The 22,801-nt window shown below is 33.2% G+C and overlaps 1 protein-coding gene across 15 annotated transcripts in view; it reads right to left on the bottom strand.

Annotated features, from left to right (window-relative positions):
• Positions 1-1,185: 1,185 nt before the first annotated feature.
• ZNF280D (zinc finger protein 280D) overlaps positions 1,186-22,801 on the bottom strand; it is a 327,277-nt gene continuing 305,661 nt past the window's right edge. For 10 of the 15 annotated variants that reach the window (XM_045059258.1, XM_011282887.4, XM_045059257.1 and 7 more), the window contains 3 exons: positions 10,591-10,646; positions 3,179-7,957; positions 1,186-2,037 (listed from right to left, as the gene is read on the bottom strand). In XM_045059258.1, the coding sequence (XP_044915193.1) occupies positions 7,333-7,957; positions 10,591-10,646 (681 nt within the window). In that variant the 3' untranslated portion in view covers positions 1,186-2,037; positions 3,179-7,332. Of the gene's footprint in view, positions 2,038-3,178; positions 7,958-10,590; positions 10,647-15,720; positions 15,800-21,107; positions 21,852-22,801 lie in introns of those variants that run through there. The other 5 variants (XM_045059254.1, XM_045059255.1, XM_045059265.1 and 2 more) reach the window with 5 other exon arrangements.

Here is a 22,801-nt window from a genome sequence, read left to right as displayed (position 1 = left end):
AATTATGGAAAGAGCCCAAATGTCCATCGACTGATGAATGGACAAAGATGTGGTGTATATATACAATGGAATATTACTCAGGCATAAAAAAGAATGAAATCTTGCTATTTGCAATGACATGGATGGAGCCAGAGAGTATTATGCCAAGTGTAATTAAGTCAGCCAGGGAAGGACAAATACCATATGATTTCACTCGTATGTGGAATTTAAGAAACAAAACAAATGAACATAGGGGGAAAGAAGAAAGAGACAAACCAAGAAACAGACTCTTAATTACAGAAAACAAACACACTGATGGTTACCAGAGGGGAGGTGGGTGGGGAGACAGGGTAAACAGGTGATGGGATTAGGGCTGGCACTTGTTGTGATGAGCACCAGGTGCTGTATGGAAGTGCTGAGTCACTAGATTCTACACCTGAAACTAATATTACACTGTATTTTAACTACCTGGAATTTAAATAAAAACTTGGAAAGAAAAAAAAAAAGTTGGGGACACAAGGGTTCATTTTAAGACTTGAACATTTATAAACTTTTAGTCCAAATTCATGGTTTCTTTGACAGTATACCTCTCTCCAAATTTTTGCTCTTTATATGATTCCAGTTAGCAATGAGCCAATAGTCACACCCACAATTTTAAAGAAATGGTCCCCACTTAACTGGAGTACCTTGAGCCCATCAGGCATTGATAGAAGACTGACACTTCAGCACCCATTTCCTAAGCCATTTTGTCTACCTGAACAGATTTACTGGGCATTAGTATTTCCAATTCCTGACAGACATTAATATTTAGGAAACAGGAATAAAGAATAACATTTCTGGGAATTCTCAGGAATCCCCAAATTATATGCAATCATCATTCTGTATTTTTCATAACACTATAATTAATATATTTTAAAATAGTTATCACCATAATAAATACTGCATCATTTTTCTGCTAAATGTTTGATATTTTCTGTTAAAAAGACATAAATATGTGATTTCTTAATACGAACCAATGTACTGTGACAATATTACATATTTCAATACCACTCTCTTTGCCTGACATAGACATTTGACAACAGAAAACATTAAATGAAGGAAATATTAGCATAGACGCCAAATTAAAATCATTTTAAACTGTAAGTACTACAAATACTTGTTATAAGTTTATCTTAAAATGAAACTTAAAAGCACACAATGCATTAATTGACCTGATAGTTTTTATCTTTATTTTGTTACAAACATTTCAGACATAGAAACTTATCTTTCATATTCACATTTCTATTAGTTGAATTGCTAAGAATTGTCCAAAAACATCTATAAGCTGGCATTTGGTTACATGTTGATTTATAAAAGTTCTTTTCCTTTTTAATGATGAAAATATTTTGTCGGCTTTCCCTGATTTTGGTCTTGCTGTTGAAATTGATACTGCTTTTTCTAATTTAGAGTTTAGATCAGTTTCTAACTTCATTTCATTATGTGCCAAAACATTTACTTCTTTCCTTTGCATTTCTAGTTAAAGTATTTGCAAAGAACAGCAGCCTTTGGCAAATAATCATACAAACTTAGAAATGCTGACAAGTTTATTTGGTAGTATTTGAATGTTACATTTGGATGTCCCGTGAAGGGACAGGACACAGAATCACAGGTCAAAACTGACAATGTAAGGAATTAATTTGCTTCCGTGTGTTATTTCTTAGAACACCAGTGATGGGATTTGCATAAAGTATACTCTCTATATATAATCCTATTCATATTTATTTTACTTATAAGAATGACTCACCGTTAGTAGCAGACAGGAACATAGACATACACTCATAACATGGCAATAGCTACAAGTAAGACTGAATGATCAGGTTGTGACAACTTCTCTTCCATGTCCTCCTGTTCTGATTCCTGGAAATGTTGAACTTATTCTTGGACTCTATATCAGCATTCCCCATTCTTGCTTTTGTGCTTGACTTCAGTGGATTCCTTCAGTCCAATAATGGCTCTAAATTCATTACTAAGCTTTAATTCTTGCTTAGTTGCAATTCTTCTTCCTGTTTCACTAATTTCCTGAATGATGGGTCATGAGATTCAGAAAAATACATAAATTTCCCAAGAAATGCTGTGAGAGAATTCCTACATAGAAACACTTTGGAGGCAGGATCTCCTTAACCAAATTAGACATTTAAAACAATTAGTATGATGGCCATATTCTTGAATTAATTTAGCTTTGTTACTTAAAGGCTTTCTTGTTCAACTGATTGGGGACGAGAAGTTCTGTCTTTCCCAGCTTTTCAAGTGCCTGGATTTCTGGACTTTTCTTATTTTGTTTCCAATGGACATCTTACCATTTCTCATCTGGGTTCATGTCTTTCTTAAAATGCAACTGTCAAATGCAACTAATAAACAAAATTGTTATCCAAACTCTTCCAATAGAGACAAAACTTCACTATATTATTTTTCTTCCAAGTATTGCAGGCAAGTTTACCAAACGTTTCACCACAGCAAATGTGGATCACCCCATGTAGCTTTACCACCTGTCACCTAAGCCAATGCAATATAGTTTAATTTAGTTCAATTTTGCTTCTTTTTATGGCAGCACTCCACTTTCAGGACTAATCCTGTATCAAATGAGGTATTCCCTAACTGTATTAACTTAAAACAAAAATGGTTATTTCTCCCTCACGCTATATGTCCATCTAAACAGGGAGGCTAGGTTTACAGTCCCTCAGGAACCCAGCCTGATGCAGCAATCATCATCACCATGTCAGAGAGAAAAGAAAGTTCTAAAGAGTCTCGTATCAACACTTAAATGATCCAAATTGAAATAACTTTTCACTCACAACTCACTGGCTAGGTAACAGTCATCTTACCACACACTGGAAATATTTGGTGAATAGCATAAATTAAAGTCACAATAGGTTAAAAAAGGTAATTTGTTTGAAGAGTCAAAATAAAATCTAGGTAAGTAAACTCTTAACTCTAGGAGTTCATACTGGAACAAGAAGCTTTCCACAAGCATCATGGGAAGATAATTAAAGTTAAGTATTGGTATTTGGCTACTTAAAAACTAAATATTCTTCAATCTAGTATTGCACTTAGGCTTCCTACAGGTAATAACAAATAAAGACCAAAATTTATGAAGTGAGAGCTTCCCTGTAGTGTTTATAATAGTGACAATAAAATAGTTATAAAATTATGATATACTTACATAAAAATATAGAGCAGGTGCTAGCAAACGTTTTCTTAAAGTGCCAGATTTAAGCTTTGGGCCTGTGAGCCAAATGGTCTCTGTCCGGTACAGTTGTGCTATTGCAGTGCAAAAACTACAACAGACAATATATAAACAAATGATATGGGTATTTTCTAATACAATTTTGTTTATAAAAACAGGTGGCCAACTGTGGGTCACTGTCTGCTAGCCCCTGATACAGAACAATTAAAGTCATGTTTTTAAGGCAGTGGATGAAGACTTGAAATATTTAAAAGATTTAAAATTATAGTCTAAATTCTCCCAAATTCCCCACCAATGGCAAGTTATACTTTAAGATTTAAAGGGTTTTAGTCATTTTTAAAAAGAGGTTGGATTGGGTGAGTGATACAGTTAATTTTTCTGTTCTGTTTTTGAAAAGCCAAATGACCCCAGATGTATCTGCGATATTTTCTAGAAACCAAAATCCAAGGTAACTTCTGTGATCAGCAGGTATTCAGGCCATTAACATCTATAGCTATGGCTTCATTTACAGCTTAGCTCAATAATCTTCATGGTGATACACTGTGTCATCAAAGAAGACTAAATTATGCTTAGTATATTCATTTAAATAATGAAACTGGTTTTCTAATATTTTTAACATGCAATTTATACATAACTGTAAAAGTGATTTCTCAGGATATCTCATTCCTCTACAAAGTTACATTTGTTGCTAAAGATGTGTTTAATTCCTTACAAGTATCTTTTAATTTATAGCTTTTGGGGTAAAAATTAAACATTGCCATAACTTTGAAAAATCTAATACTATTTTTTTGTCTACATGGATCTGCACATGTGTCTCATTTGAAAAAATAATTTAAAAATAACTTTCTCTCTTTTAATACTTAGAAATAGGTAAGTTAAATGTTTCATTTCTTAACTGAAAAAACAAGTCTTATTGTTAAGGTAATCTAGTAAAAATGAAATATTTGCACTTCTTCTCTAGTGTCTACATACATACAAAAGTACTATTTCATTGAAGTCAGTACAAGTGAGTGGTTTTGGAGTAATGATTTTGATGGAACAAAAATGATCGTGTCAACCATGAAGTAAAAAATGACATTACAGAAGCCTACAAAAATTTAATGATGTTAAATTTATATAATTATTATATAAAGTATATCTTTAGTGGCTCAGTTGGTTAAGCATCCAACTTTGGCTCAGGTCATGATCTCATGGTTCGGGAGTTCGAGCCCTGAGTCAGGCTCTGCGCTGACACCTCAGAGCTTGAAGCCTGCTTCAGATTCTGTTTCAGAATCAAGATCAAATTTCATTCAAATCTTAGCTTTTTAACCTTAGGCCAATAATTGCCTAGATATTTGGTTTCCTCATCTTTTTACTTACAGCTAAAACAAAGTGACTTGTATATTATCAGTTCCTTTTTAAAATGTTTAGAATAGTTCTTAAAAAAATTCATGGATGAAAAAAATTCCAATTTCCTCCCTATTGGAGAGACACAATGGGAAAGAAAGAATACAAATAAATATGGCACTCAGATTTTCAATGTAAATTAAAAGTATATCCACAAAATGAATATAATGCTTCTTAGTGTCACTGAACTGCACTTAAAATCAATCCTAAGTTTATTGTCAGGTAACAGGGAACTATTATACACTAAGGCACCTTGGTGGGTAGTTCCTAGGCAAACAGTCACTAGAGTGCATCACTGGCTTTCAGTGTCAGATTAAGTCAGTCTAAGCACTCTAAAGCAGGCAAAGGCAAACCACAATCCATGGGCCAAACATTCTTGTTTTGTAAATAAAGTTTTATTGGAACACAAACAGGCTATTATTTACATTACATCTACAGCTGCTTTCAAGCTACAAGGAAGAGTTGAGAATAATTGTGACCGTATGGTCCACAATTATTTACTATCTGGCCCTACACAGAAGTTTGCTGTCCGCTGTTCTAAAGCACTGCTACTCAAAGGCTTGGTCTGTGCACCTGAACTGTTTGTTCCTCAATGGAAATAAGGAGATGGTATGAGAACATAAACCAATTATGTTACCAAATACGATGCTTATTTCAACTACACTTTTGTTTTCATTGCCAGACTTTCCTTAGAGTTTGGTACAGTTTCCTCTTCTCCTAACGGATAGGCATAAACAGTTCACTGATTAGCTATGTTGAACACAACTACTCTAAAGGTATATAGCCACAGAAGAAGGAACTACCCAAAGCTCAAAGGGATAACAGTGTCATTAGAGACTTATTTTGGAACAGTGATCTAGGGTTTTGTACATTAGGTGATCTGCCAGCCGATTAATTGAATAAGATTCAGAAAATAGTCTTTACATAGACTTTCTTCTACTCCTTCATTTCTAAGGTTTAAATTACTCCAAAAATCTTGTCTGCTATAGTTTTATGTTTCAACAAGGTGAAGGGTAACAGCTAAAAAGTCCCTCTCTCCCTATCTTTTCTTGGTAGCAGGGAAGATGAAAATATGTGACCCCCTCAAAAAAAAAACTTTTCAAGAAAGTAAGTCAGTAATATATTTTGCCTGTTTACTCTTTTTACTTTGCTGGGCAGATAGAAAACTAGAATAGTAAATTATATTTCTCTTGCAATAAAAGAATTTTTAAAGCAGATATATTCTCTGTAAATATTAACAGTATTTTCCCCTGTACTTTAAGTCCTAATTTAAAATAAATCATGCATCAATTAAAGAATACAGAATGAAATCCTACCACTAACTTCAACATGAAATTTCCTTGAACAAGTATACAATTTCTAAAGGCGCCAAAGGTAATCCAACTCAAGCAGGTTTCTGAAAAATAAAATTATTCAGGGACAGATTTTTATTGCAAATATTTACTCAAAAACTACTATATACAGCAGAATTTTAATAGCCATGTAAAACATTTAACATTCAATGAAACAAAATTTAAGAATTCAAAGCACATTTTAAGAAGTAAAAATGTAGCATTTTAAATAAAATTTTAAGTACTTTAAAGCAAACTACTTTATCCATATTATTTATTTCTATATCTACTATTTTCTAGATGATAAAAAAACAACTGAAAAATCTATTTAGCAGCCATTTTATGGATAAAATAGGATATGGATAAATTAGACTAAATGTCCCAAACCAATTTTTTACATCACTGCTTTAGGTCCCATTTGAAGTTTCTATTTTACAATTAAAGAAAAAGTCACTTAAACATGGCATGAGCCAGGACATGTTTTCAGTTTACTGCTTTACAATATCTACATTATACCATACTTTGGTTTGGTGTCCAGACCATTTTTATGGGTCTATTTCTAAAGATCATTAAAACAATATTAAAAGCATAATAGCTACAGGAGTTTCAACAATGGGTTTCTATTTTATACAACTAGCACATCAAGGGATTTCTGCACAGCTTACACACTGACAAAAAGCACAAATATAAATTTACATATTAATAATGTCACTTTCACTGAAAGTTTAATTAAGGTAAGCTTACAGCCTTGCAGGCTCACACTTGTAGGGAGGTACACAGATTCAAATACTCTGTTTACATGCTTGTGACAGTCTGGAATGTTATATTAAATCCAAAATTAACTTTACGTTCATCCAAATTCTCATTAGATCAATTAACTTAGCACTCTAAGCATGCCCCTTTACCAGCATCATACTCGAAATGAAGCCTTCATTAACAATGCCTATCAGCCATTACTTTAAATCAATTACTCCCAAAAGGTATGTGGTTTCCAAATCTCTTCCTTTAAGTAACCTGAAAAGAATATATAGGTACTAAGAACTTTTAGCTTAGGACTGATGGAAGTTTCAAAAGCTTTATCATTATAATTAATATTCTAAAAATCAATTCATACTGGCCACCAACTTCTCTTCAAAAACTGTTAAATGAGACTTTTCCATTGCAAACTTAGCTTTCATTAAAATCCATAATAGTTTTAAAGGCTTTTTGGAAATCCATACAAATCATGCTATTATGGGTGAATTGATTTCTTTAATAACCTGGATTGAACATACAGGTAAAGTGTAGATGAATGACCTCCCTCACATTTTTCTATTTCTGAACTCTACAGAACAGCACCACTGAGTTCACCTGATAGCACTGTTCCAAATGTTATTACCGTTGGTACACTAAACTTAGAATGACTAATAAATTTCAACTTCTTTCTTTTTCATCTGCCAGGTCTACTGTTGTCTCTGTTGTGCTAGGGCTATTTTCTCCAGGAACACTGCCAGTTTGATCAGATACTACGTCATCAGTCTTGGCTGAAGGATCACCACTACCTTTCTGAAGAATCTCTGTGGCTTCATACTCAAGTACCTCTGATGGAGTCAAAGGTTCTAAATGAATACTGCCTTGCTCACTAACATCAGAACTAATAGATTCAGGTTCATCTCTTTTTCTCAAAAATTGATCAATGCTAACATCACCAGATGTTAACCGCAAATCCTTAACATTCTTTGAAGAAAACTTAGCTTCACTGGAGTTGGAATCTTCATTCTGATCACAAGAAATTATGTTTCCTGAACTTTGGCACATCTTCAACTCCATTTTCTGACAAACGTGCTCTATTTGTTTTTCCTTTTCTACTTTATCTGCATCAATATTTGAATCATGGCTGAAGATATTCTTTAAGCCAGTTTTCTGATCTTCAAGACAGGTATCATTTTCCTTATTTGACACTGTTATGCTTTCTTCATTTTTTGTTGCTAATGAGCCTTCAAATGAATTTGTAACACATTCATTTTTTTCTTCCTCTGAAGAAGTTTTATCTTGTTTACTGAAAAAATAAAGCCATTTATTATCTATTCCTTTATAACACATTGTATTTGAACACTATCAAAATAAAGACATGCTCTTAAAAAAAAAAAAGATCAAAGCACATTTGCCAAAACAGAAAACAAACAAACAAAATAACCCAAATCCCCAGTCCTTGCCATGTACACTTTAGGAGGTGGCCAGTTTCTTAGGCATGAGACTGAGAAACTCCAGAGTCACATCTTAAAAGGAGACCTGGGGAATCTATCAAAACTGGTTTTAGTCCTGATAATCATCACTTTCAACTGTTCACACTCTTGCCTATCTAGGTTGAAATTTAAGCATTCTTATTAATTTGTAACTTTAAAGAAGAAGTGAACATATTTGGAAAAAAACTTTTTTTAACGTTTATTTTTGAGAGAGAGAGAGACAGAGACAGAGAAAGAGCATGAGTGGGGGAGGGGTAGAGAGAGAGGGAGACACAGAATCTGAAGCAGCTCTAGGCTCTGAGCTGTCAGCACAGAGCCCCAAGTTGGGCTTGAGCCCACAAGCCATGAGATCATGACCTGAGCAGAAGTTGGACGCTTAACCGACTGAGCCACCCAGGAGCACCGGAAAAAAACTACTTTTTAAATGATTTCTATATCCTCTTAATTACAGTGTCTTTCCCTATGCAAAATTAAATAAGCATTCATAAATATTTCCCTAATATTTAATAGCTGAATTAAAAAAAACAAACATATGCCTGAAAAAATATATGTAAATATATACAACATGCATACATAAATATGTTTGTTTGTATATATAAACGTTTATGTGTGTATAAGTGTGTGTGTTTCACACTTACCCTGGCATGTTAACACAAACTATGTAGTGAATCATAAAATATTAGATGATTTCAGGAGTAGATTCCAGTGATTCATCCCAACAAGTGTATAACACCCAGTGCTCATCCCAGCAACTGTCCTTTATTATTTAATAGAGTAAATCACCTACATTCTACTACTTTTCTTCCTAAGTTTAATAGTTTAAAAATGGAAAAGATATTTGTACAAAGACACTCATAAAAACAATGTCTAAATAGTGAATACAGAAACAACCTAATACCAACAAAAGAACAATAATTTAAATAAACAATTATGGTAGTAAATAGAACATATGAATCTTCCTTTAAACATTGTTCGTTTCCAAACCAAATCCCATTAGGATTTTTAACTAACTACTCATTATTAAAACTATAAATTAATTTGGAAAATGGCCTATTATGCAGTAGTTATTAATTAGTTATTTTCTATCACAGTAAGTTTGCATTTCTTCATTTAGATCCTGCACAGTTCTCATTTTTTGCTCCTCTTGTGAAGAATATTATATTTTATAATCACATTATTGGTATATTGAAAGATTCAGATTTTTATAACAAACTACCTTAATTTATACTCTCATTAATTTCATTCTTAGCTCATTTTCTTGGATCTTATAGGTCAATTATGCCATCTGCAAACAATTAGTTTACTTTCCGCATTTAAATTTATATAATTTTTATTTTTATTCAGATCTTATTGGACTAACTACAATTTATAGAAAACATTATAGAGAGGTGACTAGTTTGTTTTTTCTAACTCCTTTGTTGAAATTTTGTTAACCATTGCCCCTGTCCCCAAATTCTAGGTGAAGAAAGGGCTAAATAATTTTTCTAGCAAAGTCTAAGAAACACCTTCATAAGGCCTTATTCCATAATTTTCTTCTCAGGGGCAATAGATGAATCACTCTTATTTGGTTAACTAGCGCCCTACACCTTAAGCTGTATAGCTGTATATAAAATACACAGCATAAACATAGCCATGGGGAAATTACTTAACTTGAAAGATAAAATAAAATTATCTTTATCTGGAATTAAGTTCTAATTTGAATGTTAGATTCTCTTTTGTTAAGAAAGCTTCTAAAATGTTTTGGGCTCTTTAGTGTTGATCAGAGAATTACATTTTTTAAAGCCAATTCCTGAAGTTTGAAACTTTTATGAGTTCCCGCCAAAAGTTTTATAGCTTTTGAAAATAGGAAGAAAAGATTTTAAGATGATCTGTTTGCAAAAATTGTCCCCATCTGTCTTGTAACTTGTAGTATCTTATAACTGTTTTCATTTGATAGGAGCAATTAAAATCTGTTAACATTTTATTTACTAATAAGTACTTTTTAAAATTTAACAACTGTAAGGTGTTTAAAAGATGTTTAAAAGATGTCAAAACTTAAAAAATGATTTTAAAACTAAGGATATACAGTATGTTTTTGTTGTATTAAAATTTCAAAATTTTATTTTAATTAAAACTAAAATAACAGGGTACCTGGGTGGCTGAGTCATTGAAACGCCAGCTCTTGGTTTTGGCTTAGGTCACAATCTCATGGTTTCATGGGTTTGAGCTCCACAGAGGGCTCTCTACTGGCAGTGCGGAGCCTGCTTGGGATCCTCTCTCTCCCTCTCTCTCTGCCCCTCCCCCATTTGTGAGCTCTCCCTCACTCTCTTTCTCAAAATAAATAAATAAGCTTAAAAAAAAACTAAACAAAATAACTGAAATATCAATTAACTAAAATAATGCAGTTCAAGTATCAAGCTTTTTATATACTTGAATTTCAAGAGAGTCAGTTTTTCCTTATATTTACCTTTCAGAATTTGATATTTCTGTTTCTCCTTCAGCCATATTAGTTCTTGTAATTTCCTGAAATGATTAAGAATGTTTCTTTTATATTCACAGTTAGGCTTAAATTAAACTACTTTAATGATACTAAACTTTCTGGATTAAAGGAACATAAATGTTCAACCTAACATACCAAAGAAATAGAAAAACAATTTCTTAATCTAAAGTATGTACTAGAATAATTCTCAAAAGCAGGCTTTAAAAAATTGTTAAAAAAAAAAAACCTATCAGAATTTCAGTATACCAAGTTTCCAAATCAAGGTCATGAAGCAATTACCCAGTTATAACAATACCCGTTTTTCTTAGACTGTTTAAAATGTGGACTCTAGTTACAATCACTTGAGTAGAAACACAACTTGAATTTGAAAACAAGTTGCATCCATAGTAATTTTATACAAATATATTAAATACAAACATTTATATAAAACATTTCTGAAATTATAATTTCATTTTGGAGTCATGTTAATCCTTCATATAATATGAGATGATAGATTAAATATTTTGCTTACTTGAAATGTTTTACAGGGAGAAAAGAATGCAATAAAATTTCAGTAAGCCAGAGACCAGACCAACAGTTCATAACAATTACTGATTATTGACCACATATGATGCATGAGGTAGTATGTTAAGAGCTTTGCATTCATTATCTCATTTAATCTTCATGTTAGACATTCTCAATTCCATTTTTATAATAAGAAATACGATTATGTAGGTTAAATAGAGAACCCTAGGCAATAACCACAATAAATGGTAAAGATTCAAATCTAGGTCTAGTCCTTAACTACTATAGTGATTGACTATTGAAATTGATAAGGGTGTATTAATCACATACATTTATTTTTTTTACTCTCCTAAAACCCTGCTAAATTGAGGCAAAGATATGAAATATTTTCATTCATAAAGACCACAAAAACACCAAACCATACTAATCGTCAATGAGATTTCAACAAATTTTTAGATGGAAAGTGACTGTAAGAGTACAAGTTAACTTTGCAGCATGGAGGAAGTTACAACTAAATATCTGAGTAAATGAGTGCAAGGAGAAGAGAATCAATTTGTCCAGGGAACTTAAGCAATCTGGTATTTGGAGTCATTCGGTATAATATCCAGTACATAAAAAATAAAAATGAAGCACAAGGACTGCTGAGAAATCTAAATGCTCTTTCCCCAACTCATATAACAGATACCTACTCTTTCCTCTACCACAGAGGCTAAAGGTTAACTTTATGAACTAAAGAGAATCTAGACTTGTGAACACCAGGAATGGCAAAGGGCAGCCATGAGGTACTGGGAGAAAACAGAAAAATGTAGTCAAATTCCATAAACTGAATAAAGGTCCCTACAGTTCTCCCTGACTAGCTCCCAAAATGCTAGCAGCTGGAGGGATCACTCTTCACTCTACTACCAACATCTGGAATCTAGAAGATTCTTCTTTGGAGAAAATTATTAGATTCAAGACAGACAAGGTTTCCTATAATTACTTTGAAAGCATCTTCCTCACCAAAGAATTAGTTCATCAGCATCTGATTTTCCTATGGGAAGTCTGAACAATTCCCATACAGACTATGCAGATTGTATAGACCACTAATCCAGAAGAATTAACTAACCTTCATATTATAATACATGTCAACAGTTCTCCAAGTGTGTTTCACAGATACCTTGGGCCTCCAAGACACTTTCAGGAGGCAGGTGAAGTTAAAACTCTTGGTACAAAAGCAGTAGTGAGTAATATGCTGGCATCTCAACATCAATCAAGGTAGTGGCATCAACCCAAAACTACACTAGAAGTCACTAAATAATTCTTCACTGGCAAACACCAGCAGCAACACTCACTTTATTAAATATCAATCTCTGAGTTCATGTCTTTTGAATATTCTATGTGATAAAACAGAAGAATGCATAAAGCACTGCTATTGTATACTGAAAACACTTGGGTCTAAGACTGAGTTGCAAGTTGAATTTAGGCATATTTTTTTCATAGAATATCATTTTTATTTTAAAGGATGACTGTCAAACTGAATATTGAAACTTGGTTATTTAGGAGATATTTTCTTAAAATTGACAAAGTAAGCCTGTCATATCAAAGAAACAACTGACAGTGTTTATTGCCATAATAAAATTAAACAAAAATTAAATATTAGGAAAACTTGCATTCACCATTGATTAGATTAATGGCTAATAATGAATGTGCTTACTTGGAATTAGACATAAAACATGTCAACACTTGCAAGATCTATGTAACACAGTGAACCGTTATTTCCAAATGACTAATCTATGATGCTATAAAATCATTTATGAATGATTCAATCAAAGTGTAAGACAGACCAATAGATTTTAATGCAACAAAGCATAAAATAGTTCAGTGATATGAAATCAAATCCTGCACTGCAAAAAACCTTTAAGAAAACTTCCACTTGTCTACTTCTTTAAAATTAATTAATTTTCAATTAAAAAATGTTTTATTTATTTTTGAGAGAAAGAGAGAGCATGAGCAGGGGAGGGGCAGAGAGAGAGCGAGACACAGAATCTGAAGCAGGCTCCAGGCTCTGAGCTGTCAACACAGAGCCCGATTAGGGGCTCGAACTCACAAACCGTGAGATCATGACCTGAGCCGAAGTCGGATGCTCAACCGACTGAGCCACCCAGGAACCCCAAAATGTATTTATTTTTTAATTTACATCCAAGTTAGTTAGCATTAAGTGCAACGATAATTTCAGGAGATTTCTTATTGCACCTTACCCATTTAGCCCATCCCCCCTCCAGCAATCCTCTGTTTGTTCTCCATATTTAAGAGTCTCTTATATTTTGTCCCCCTCCTTTTTTTATACTATTTTTGCTTCCCTTCCCTTATGTTCAACTGTTTTGTATCTTAAAGTCCTCATATGAGTGAAGTCATATGATATTTGTCTTTCTCTGCTGATTTCACTTAGCATAATACCCTCTAGTTCCATCCATGTAGTTGCAAATGGCAAAATTTCGTTCTTTTTGATTGCTGAGTAATACTCACTGTATGTATGTATGTATGTATGTGTGTATGTGTATATATATATATATGTGTGTATATATATATATACATATATGTATATATATATATATATATATATATATATATATATATATATCTCACATCTTTATCCATTCATCCATCGATGGACATTTGGGCTCTTTCCATATTTTGGCTATTGTTGATAGTGCTACTATAAACATTGGGGTACATGTGCCCCCTTCAAAACAGCATACCTGCATCCTTGGATAAATACCTAAATCTAACAAAGATAAATCTATACACTGAAAGCTACAGAAAGCTTATGAAAGAAATTGAAGAAGACACAAAAATTTGGAAAAATATTCCATGCTTCTGGATAGAAGAACAAATATTGTTGAAATGTCAATACTACCCAAAGCAGTTTACATATTCAATGCAATACTACTTGTCTACTTTTGATGAGTATCAAAAAAAAATCACAATTATTTTAAAAGATTATTGAAGTACTGGCTAGGGCTGGACATTCCTCATATATTTCATCCACAATAACAAGTCATAACAGACTGAATGCATTAACATGAAAATCTAGCTTTATTCTATTTAACCAGACATTAAATAGTTATGCAAAAGTATAAAACAATACCAAGTCTTCTAACTAAATATCTCATGTTTCAGAAAATAGTTATTTTTCAGAAAAGTGTTATTTATATGTTACTATATGTGAATATATAGTAGGTTTATTAGTTTTGTTTTTAAGTTACATTTTACAACTGCTATTTTTAATTTCTAATATGGCAAATCCAATACTTTTTGAAAGTACTAAGGGATGTATGTAAATATTACCCCCTGGAGTTCTTCAGTGCACAACCTGTATGACCATATGAGGCAGCCCTGTCCCTATTCATAAACAAGTTTTCAAAGAACTTTGTAGTGCTTTACTCTTTAGTGTGTATGAGCAGACAAGGATCACCACACAACTGAAGATACCCTTTAATGTCAGAAATCCCAAAACAAATAGAAAAGGAATAAAGAGAGGAGATACAAGACATCAGAGACACTGCTGGGAACAAAAGAAAAAATATATAATTTATATTTAGTATCCCCAAAGAAGTATCAGATGTTATTACATCCATTAAACAAGAACAAAAATTATGAAGAGAACTGAAAAAAAATATTAAAGAGCTCTTCAAAAATAAATACATGACAACTAAAATAATGTGTTAAGTACAGTAAATGTTTTTAAAAAGACTTATAAAAAAGAAAGATGGAAGGCAAGAAAGAAAATACCATACAATTAGAGGAGTTAAAGTAGGAAATCAGTGTCACATCAATAGGAGTTGAGAGAAAAAGAGAAAGAGAATGAACAAAGAAAAGTGAAAATTTACCAAATAAATAATACAAGAAAACTTTCCCAAACATATACATCCAAATTACAAAGGTTTATCAAATGCCTACCATAATGAATGGAAAACGGATGACTGGCGAACATATTATGAAATTTCAAAGCACTAAAGATAATCATTAAAGTTTCCAGAAAGAACAAAATAACCAAATGCAATGAAACTGGAGCAAGAATGGCATCAGACTTATCAAAAACAATACTTTCAAAATTACACGGGAAAAATGATTTCTATGTACTTCAGCCAAACTACTACCATTTACGTAAATAAAATTTTAAATATGCAAGGAGTGAAAAAAGATGCACCCCTTCTGAGGAAGGTGTTACAGAACATGTTTCATCAAAGTAGGAAGTAAACCAAAAAGGAAAAAAAAGGAACTCAGAGTTCAGGAAATAGGACATCCAATATAACAAAGTGGCAAAGCAAACTATGATACAAACTATGATACAACAAACTATGCAACCAGACTGAGAGAGCAACTAGTTTACACTGAAGGAGATCTAAGGAGATATACAGACTCTCCAACAATTTCTTGTGATGTGTGTGAACATTTGGAAAAAATACTTCCAAACATTAGACAAATAAATCACATTTTTTAAAAAACAGCATTAAGTGTATAGAAAAACAAATGAGTAAAGATATATATTGTTTAACTCCATAAAAGTAAAAGGAAAGGATATAATAAAGGAAAAGAAATCATAGTACTTCCTGGATCAGCACACATAATGGTCTCAAAAGCTGTGATGTAACTATGCTGAGATCAGTGCTATGCCAAGCCATACTGGAACCTGAAGTAAAAGAAAAAACACATACCCCTATATACACGTTTTTTTTTTTTTTTTGGTGATAAAATACACATAAAACTTACCATCATAAACACTTCTAAGTGTACAGTTCAATGATACTAAATACATTCATGCTGTTGTGCAACCATCAACACCACCCATCCCCATACCTTTATCTTGTAAAACTAAAACTCTATACCTATTAAACATTAATTCCACATTCTCCTCTCCCCCGCAGCCCCTAACCACCACTACATTCTCCATCTTTATAATTTTGACTATTCTAAGTACTTTACAAAGGGGAATCATATTGTATTTATCTTTTTGTGACTGATTTAGTTCATTTAGCATAATGCATTCAAGGCTCATCCATGTTGTAGCATATTGAAAAATTTGTTTCCATTTCAGAGCTGAATAATATTCTGCTGTATGTATATATCACATTTTGCCTACCCATTCATCTATAGACGGATACTTGGTTTACTTCCGTATTTTAGCTACTGAGAATAATGTTATACGAAAATTGGTATACAGACTAATTCAATTAGTCTCTGCTTTCAATTCTTTTGAGTATACTCAGAAGTGGAACTGCTAGATCATACATATTTTTTCTTTTGAGAAATTGCCATACTGGCTGTATCATTTTACAATCCCATCAACAGCACACAAGGGTTCCATTTTCTCTACATTGTCATCAACACTTGTTTTTGTTGTTGTTGTGTTGTTTTTAATAATAGTCATCCTAACAGGTATAAGCTGATATTTCATCATAGCTTTGATTTGTGTTTCTCTAATAATTAGTGTTGCATATCTTTTCTATTTATATATCTATCTTCTTTGTGGAAAAGTCTGTTCTAGTCTTACCCATTTTTTTAATTGGGTTGTTTTTTGTCATTAAGTTTTAGGAGTTCTCTGAATATTCTGGATCAGACATATGATTGGCAAATATTTCCTGTCTTTTGTGGGTTGCCTTCTTATTCTGTGGATACTGTACTGATGTACAAAATTTTTAGGAAGACCAATTTGTGTATTTTTTTCTTGACTGTGTGGTTTGGTGTGATAACTAAGAAATTATTGCCAAATACAATGTCATAAAATTTCTATCCTATTTTCTTCCAAGAATGTTATTGTTTTCAGTCTTACATTAAGGTTCTTGATCCAATTTGAGTTAATGCTTGTATATGGTGTTAGGTAAGGGTCCAACCTCATTCTTTTGCATGTGAATATCCAGTTTTACCAGCACCATTTATTGAAAAGACTGTCCTTTCCCCACTGATCATGGCTACCTTGTAAAAAATTATTTGACTACATATATGAGGCCTATTGTGTCTGTCTTTATGCCAATACCACGTTGTTTTGATTTCTGTAGCTTTGCTGTAAGTTCTGAAATCCGTGTAAGTCCTCCAGTTTTGCTCTTCTTTTTCAAAATTGTTTTAGCTATTTGAGGTCCCATATAAATTTTAGGATGGGAAAAAGTTAAAAACTGTCTTTGGGACTTTTGTAGGGATTGCAATAAATTGGTACATTGCTTTGGGTGGTATGGACATTTTAACAATATTAAGTCTTCCAATCTGTGAACATGGGTTGTGTTTCCATTTATTTATGTTTTCTTTAATATCTTTCAGTAAGGATTTTTAGTCTTATTTTACAAATCTTTCATCCTTTTGGTTAATTCCTAACTATTTCATCCTTTTTGATGCTATTGTAAAGTAGAATTATTTTGGTAATTTCCTTTTCAGACTTTGAGTGTATAGAAATGCAACCGATTTTTGTCTGTTGACTTTGTATCCTCCTACTTGGCTTAGTTTCTTTTAGTTTTTTTAATGTTTATTTATTTTTGAGAGAGAGACACACAGCACAAGCAGGAGAGGCACAGAGAGGGAGACACAGAATCCAAAGCAGGCTCCTGGCTCTGAGCTGTCTGCACTGAGCCCAATGCAGAGCTCGAAATCACAAGCCATGAAATCATGACCTGAGCTAAAGTTACCCTTCAGCCTGAGCCACCAAGGCACCCCTATTTATTAGTTTGAACAGGGTTTTTGTTTTGTTATTTGTTTTTTGGTGGACTCTTCAGGGTCTACATAAACAGGATAATTTTACTTCCTTTTCTCCAATTTGGTTGCCTTTTCTTTTTCTTGACTAATTGCTATTTCTGGGCAGAACTAAATCTAGCTCTAAATGTCTGCTAAATCTAGTTAGCTTTTTAAGTTCTCTAGTTCCTTACTTACGTCTTATTGTTCTATCCATTATTTTAAGTGGGGTATTGAAGACTCTATTATTGTAGAACAGTCAATTCTTCCCTTCAATTCTGTTAGTTTTGCTACATATACTTTGGTGAATTGTCATTAGGTACATAAATATTTATAATTGTTGTATGTTCTTGTTGTATTGAACCTTTTATTAATACATAATGTCCTTCTTTATTTCTTGTAAACTTTTTTCATTTAGTCTATTTTGTCTGGTATTAGTAAAGATACCCGTGCTCTCTTTTGGTTATTATTTGCATGTAATACCCTTTTTATCCTTTCATTTAACTTGTCTTTAGATCTCATATGAGTCTCCTGTAGACTGCATGCTCTTGGGTCATGTGTTATTATCCATTCTGCCAACATTTGTCTTATGATTACAGTTTAATCCATTTACATTTAAATTAATTACTGATAAGGAGGGAGGTATAACTGTCATTGTGTTACTTGCTTTCTGTATGCCTTATAACTGCTTTGGCACTCATTTCCTCCACTACTGACTTTGTGTTTAGCTGATTGTGCTGAAATGTTTAAATTCCTTTCTCAGGGCACCTGGGTGGCTCAGTCGGTTGGGCGTCCAACTTAGGCCCAGGTCATGATCTCACAGTTCATGGGTTCGAGCCTCACATCGGGCTCTGTGCTGACAGCTCAGAGCCTAGAGCCTGCTTTGAATTCTGTGTCTCCCTCTCTCTCTGCCCCTTCCATACTCATGCTCTGCTCTGTCTCTCAAAAATAAAAATTGAGGGGCGCCTGGGTGGCTCAGTCGGTTGAGCATCCGACTTTGGCTCAGGTCATGATCTCGCGGTCTGTGAGTTCAAGCCCCACATCGGGCTCTGTGCTGACAGCTCAGAGCCTGGAGCCGGTTTCAGATTCTGTGTCTCCCGCTCTCTCTGCCCCTCCCCTGCTCACTCTCTGTCTCTCTCTGTCAAAAATAAACATAAAAAAAAATTTAAAAAAAAATTAAAAAAAATTAAAATAAATAAATTCCTTTCTCGTTTCCTTTGTGTATAGTTATTTGTGTGTGTGTATATGTGCTTACCATGGGAATTACACATAACATTCTAAGATTGTCACCCTCTAATTTGATTTTATACCAGTTTAACTTCAATAACATACAAAAACTCTGTGCTCCTTTACAGCTCCATTTCCCTCTCTGCCCCCCTTGTCCCATGCTTTTTGGCTGTTGTAACAAAATCACATCTTTATAAACTGTGTACCCAGACATAAACTAATAATTATTTTAAATGTGTTTAAGTCACATAGAAAACAAATTTGGAGTTAGAAACCAAAGTTACAGTAATACTAGCATATACACTAATATTTTTTTTCTTTTAATGAATTTATCTCTTAATTCACATAGAAAACAAAAAACAATTACAAAGTATTGTTACAATACTATTAGTTTTTATAATTCCCCATGTACTTACCTTTATTTAGATATTTATTTCTCTGCACATCCTTGAGTTACCACGTAGTGTCCTTTAATCTCACCTTACAACGACTCCCTTGAGCATTTCTTGCAGGACAGATGTAGTTGCCACAAACTCTCTTAGGTTTTATGTCAGAATATCTCACTTTTGAAGGATAGTTTTAATGGATATAAAATTATCGACTGATTTTTTTTCTTTTAGCACTATGAATACATTGGTCCACAGCCTTTTGGCCTCCAAAGTTTCTGATGAGAAATCTTTTGATAATCTTTGTGTGACCCTAGATGTGATGATTTGCTTTTTTCTTGCTTTCAAGATTCTTTGTCCTTTGAGAGTTTGATTATAATGTGTCCTCAGTGTGGGTCTCTTTGAGTTTATCTTACTTGGAATTCACTGTGCTTCCTGATGTTTACATTCATGTGTTTCATCAAATTTGGGAAGTTTTTTTTATCATTATTCCTTCAAATATTCTCTCTTTGTTTCTGCCAAATGTTCTCTGGAACTCCCATGATATGTATATTTGTCTGCATAATGGTGGGCACCAGCTGCCTCAGGCTCTGTTCACTTTTCCTCAATATGTTTCCTTTCTGTTCCTCAAACTCAATACTTTCCATGTCCTGTCTTCCAAGTTTTCTGATTCTTTCTTCTGTCTGCTCAGATCTGCTTTTGAATCCCTCTAGTGAACTTTTCACTTTCAGTTAATGAACTTTTCAGCCCCAGAATGTATTTTTACCTTTTCAGGTTTTCACTCTAACATTTTGTTAACATACTGTTTCCTTGACTTTCCCCACATTCCTTCTGTTCTTTGGGCATCTTTAAAATAGTTGTTTCAAAGTCTTTGTCTAGGATATCTGCCATTACGTCTTTTTCAGGACCAGTTTCTATTGACTTTTTTCCTCTGAATGGGCCCTCTGAATGGGCCATACTTGCCTGTTTCTATGTATGCCTTGTAATTTTTTTTTTTATTGTATAATGGACATTTGAAACTAATAATGTAGTAACTTTGGAAATCAGATTCTCCCCCTTCCCAGTCTCTGATGTTTTTGCTATTGTTTTTGTTTCTTTTGATTGTTGTAGGCTGTCTCTGTTCCAGGATCAACATGAGATGTAAACTTAAGGTCTTCTTAGGTCTATGCTGAGCCTTTCTCTGGGCATGTACAATCACTTTCTAATTTTACCCATATATGTGATTGTTTTTGAATGTCCTAATCTTTAATGTCAGGCTCCTGAATGGGGAAAAAGCAAAAAACTAAGGGGGGAAAAAGGGCACTGTACCTTTAAATCCCCTGGAAGTCACATCAGTTATAAGGGGAGGGGCTTGCAACAATGAGGAGAGGTTTTAACAACAATGTGCCCACTTCTGTGCAATGCTGTGATAAGAAGTATCGATCAGTGATAACAGCACAGCTCCTCAATATTTGGAGGGCGGTATCTTTTTTGGCCACTCTGGTCTCATAAGCTTTGCGCAAGCTGTTCTAGGTACATGTGCACAGCGGCTTGCTATGTGGCTGAGGGTAGGGGGGTGGGTAACTGCTACTGTGTTGAATGCTTAAATTAACCAATAGTAATTACAATTTACCAACCAAGTCTTCCCCTGGAAGTTGCAGGCATTCAACAGACTCAGGAATTCCAAAATACAGACATATTCATTTTATTACATGCATTTCACAGATATGCATTTTATTTTACAAATTAAAGATTTATGGCAGCTGTGGCATAATCCAAGCCTGGATGACAGTATATCTGTTTACTACAGATATGAATCTATGTTTTGAGCCCACTGTTGCAACCTACTGTTCAGGAAAAAAAGATTCCTTTCAAAATATTACTGCTCATTGACAAGACACCCAGTCACCCAAGAGCTCTAATGGAGATGTACAATAAGATTAATGACGTTTTTCATGCTTGCTAACACAGCATTGATCCTACAGTCATGGACCAAAGAGTAATTTCGAATTTCAAGTCTTATTATTTAAGAAATACATTTCATAAGGTTATTGCTGCCATAGATAGGGATTCCTCTGATGCATCTATGCAAAGTCAACTGAAAACTTTTTGGAAAGAATTCATCAGTCTAGATGCCATTAAGAACATTCATGATTCATAGGAAGAGTTCAAAACATCAACATGAACTGGAGTTTGGAAGAAGTTGATTCCAACCCTGACAGCTGACTGAGGGGTTTAAGACTTCAGTGGAAGAAGTAACTGCAGATGTAGTGGAAACAGCAAGAGAACTAGAGTTAGAAGTAGAGCCTGAAGATGTGACTGAATTGGTATAATCTCATGATAAAACTAATGGTTGAGGAGTTGGTTCTTATGGATGAACAAAAAAGTAGTTTCTTGAGATGGAATCTATTCCTGGTGAAGATGCTGTAAAGACTGTTGAAATGACAACAAAAGATTTAGAATATTACACAAACTTCATTGATAAAGCAGTGGCAGGGTTTGAGAGGAGTGACTCCAACTTTGAAAGAAGTTCTATTGATCAGTCGGTAGCCATTACAATTGAAGAAACACCCTTCACTCGCAAAAATATTATTACTTGCTGAAAGCTCTGATGATGGTTAGCATTGCTAATCAATTTTAGAGGACCCGAATACAATTCCCAATTTTATAATTTATTGATATTGTAACAAACTATTCTACATGAAATTTTGATAGAACTTAAATTGTCAGGATATTTGAGAACAGAGTCAGTGGCTGCTTTGTGTAAATCAATATAATTTATAGAAAATAATTTTTTTCTGGTTTTAAAAATTCTAAATTCTGAAGATACCTTAATTTTTCATATATATATTTCAAATATGAAGTTAGCACATTTATAATCTTAATGTCTATTTGATAAGCACTTTCTCTATAATTATAAATACCCTCAATCATTGATTCATGCATTTCTAATTTCTTTTCTTTTTGTCTAATTTTGAAATTCATGTGAATATTCACATTTCTTGCTTACATTTTATATTCAACGAACACACTTGTCAAATTACTTTCTTTCATTTGTTGTTAGCAAAGGCACAAGCCTTTTATTAAGCATGCAGTTTTATTTATGGTGATTTTTCTGATTGTAGAGTTCTATTATATCTTGCCACTTTGTTCAAAATATCATACTGATAAGTTGTGTAAAAATCTGTAATATATTTGTATCAAGATACTTTTGAGTTCAACATAATTTTGACATTTGATATTATATCTTTTCATACTTGATAAAAATCTTTAATTTGTATACAAAATATCTCAATTGCATTTAATCTTAATGCCTATCACATATCTGTATGTGATTTTAATTTGTATTTAGAATAGTCAAGAATATTCCATCTGCTTGTTGA

Source organism: Felis catus, chromosome B3 (genome assembly GCF_018350175.1).
Source record: "Felis catus isolate Fca126 chromosome B3, F.catus_Fca126_mat1.0, whole genome shotgun sequence".
Classification (NCBI taxonomy): domain Eukaryota; kingdom Metazoa; phylum Chordata; class Mammalia; order Carnivora; family Felidae; genus Felis; species Felis catus.
Note: the sequence above shows the minus strand (reverse complement) of the source record. Positions and strands in the feature narration are given on the sequence as shown.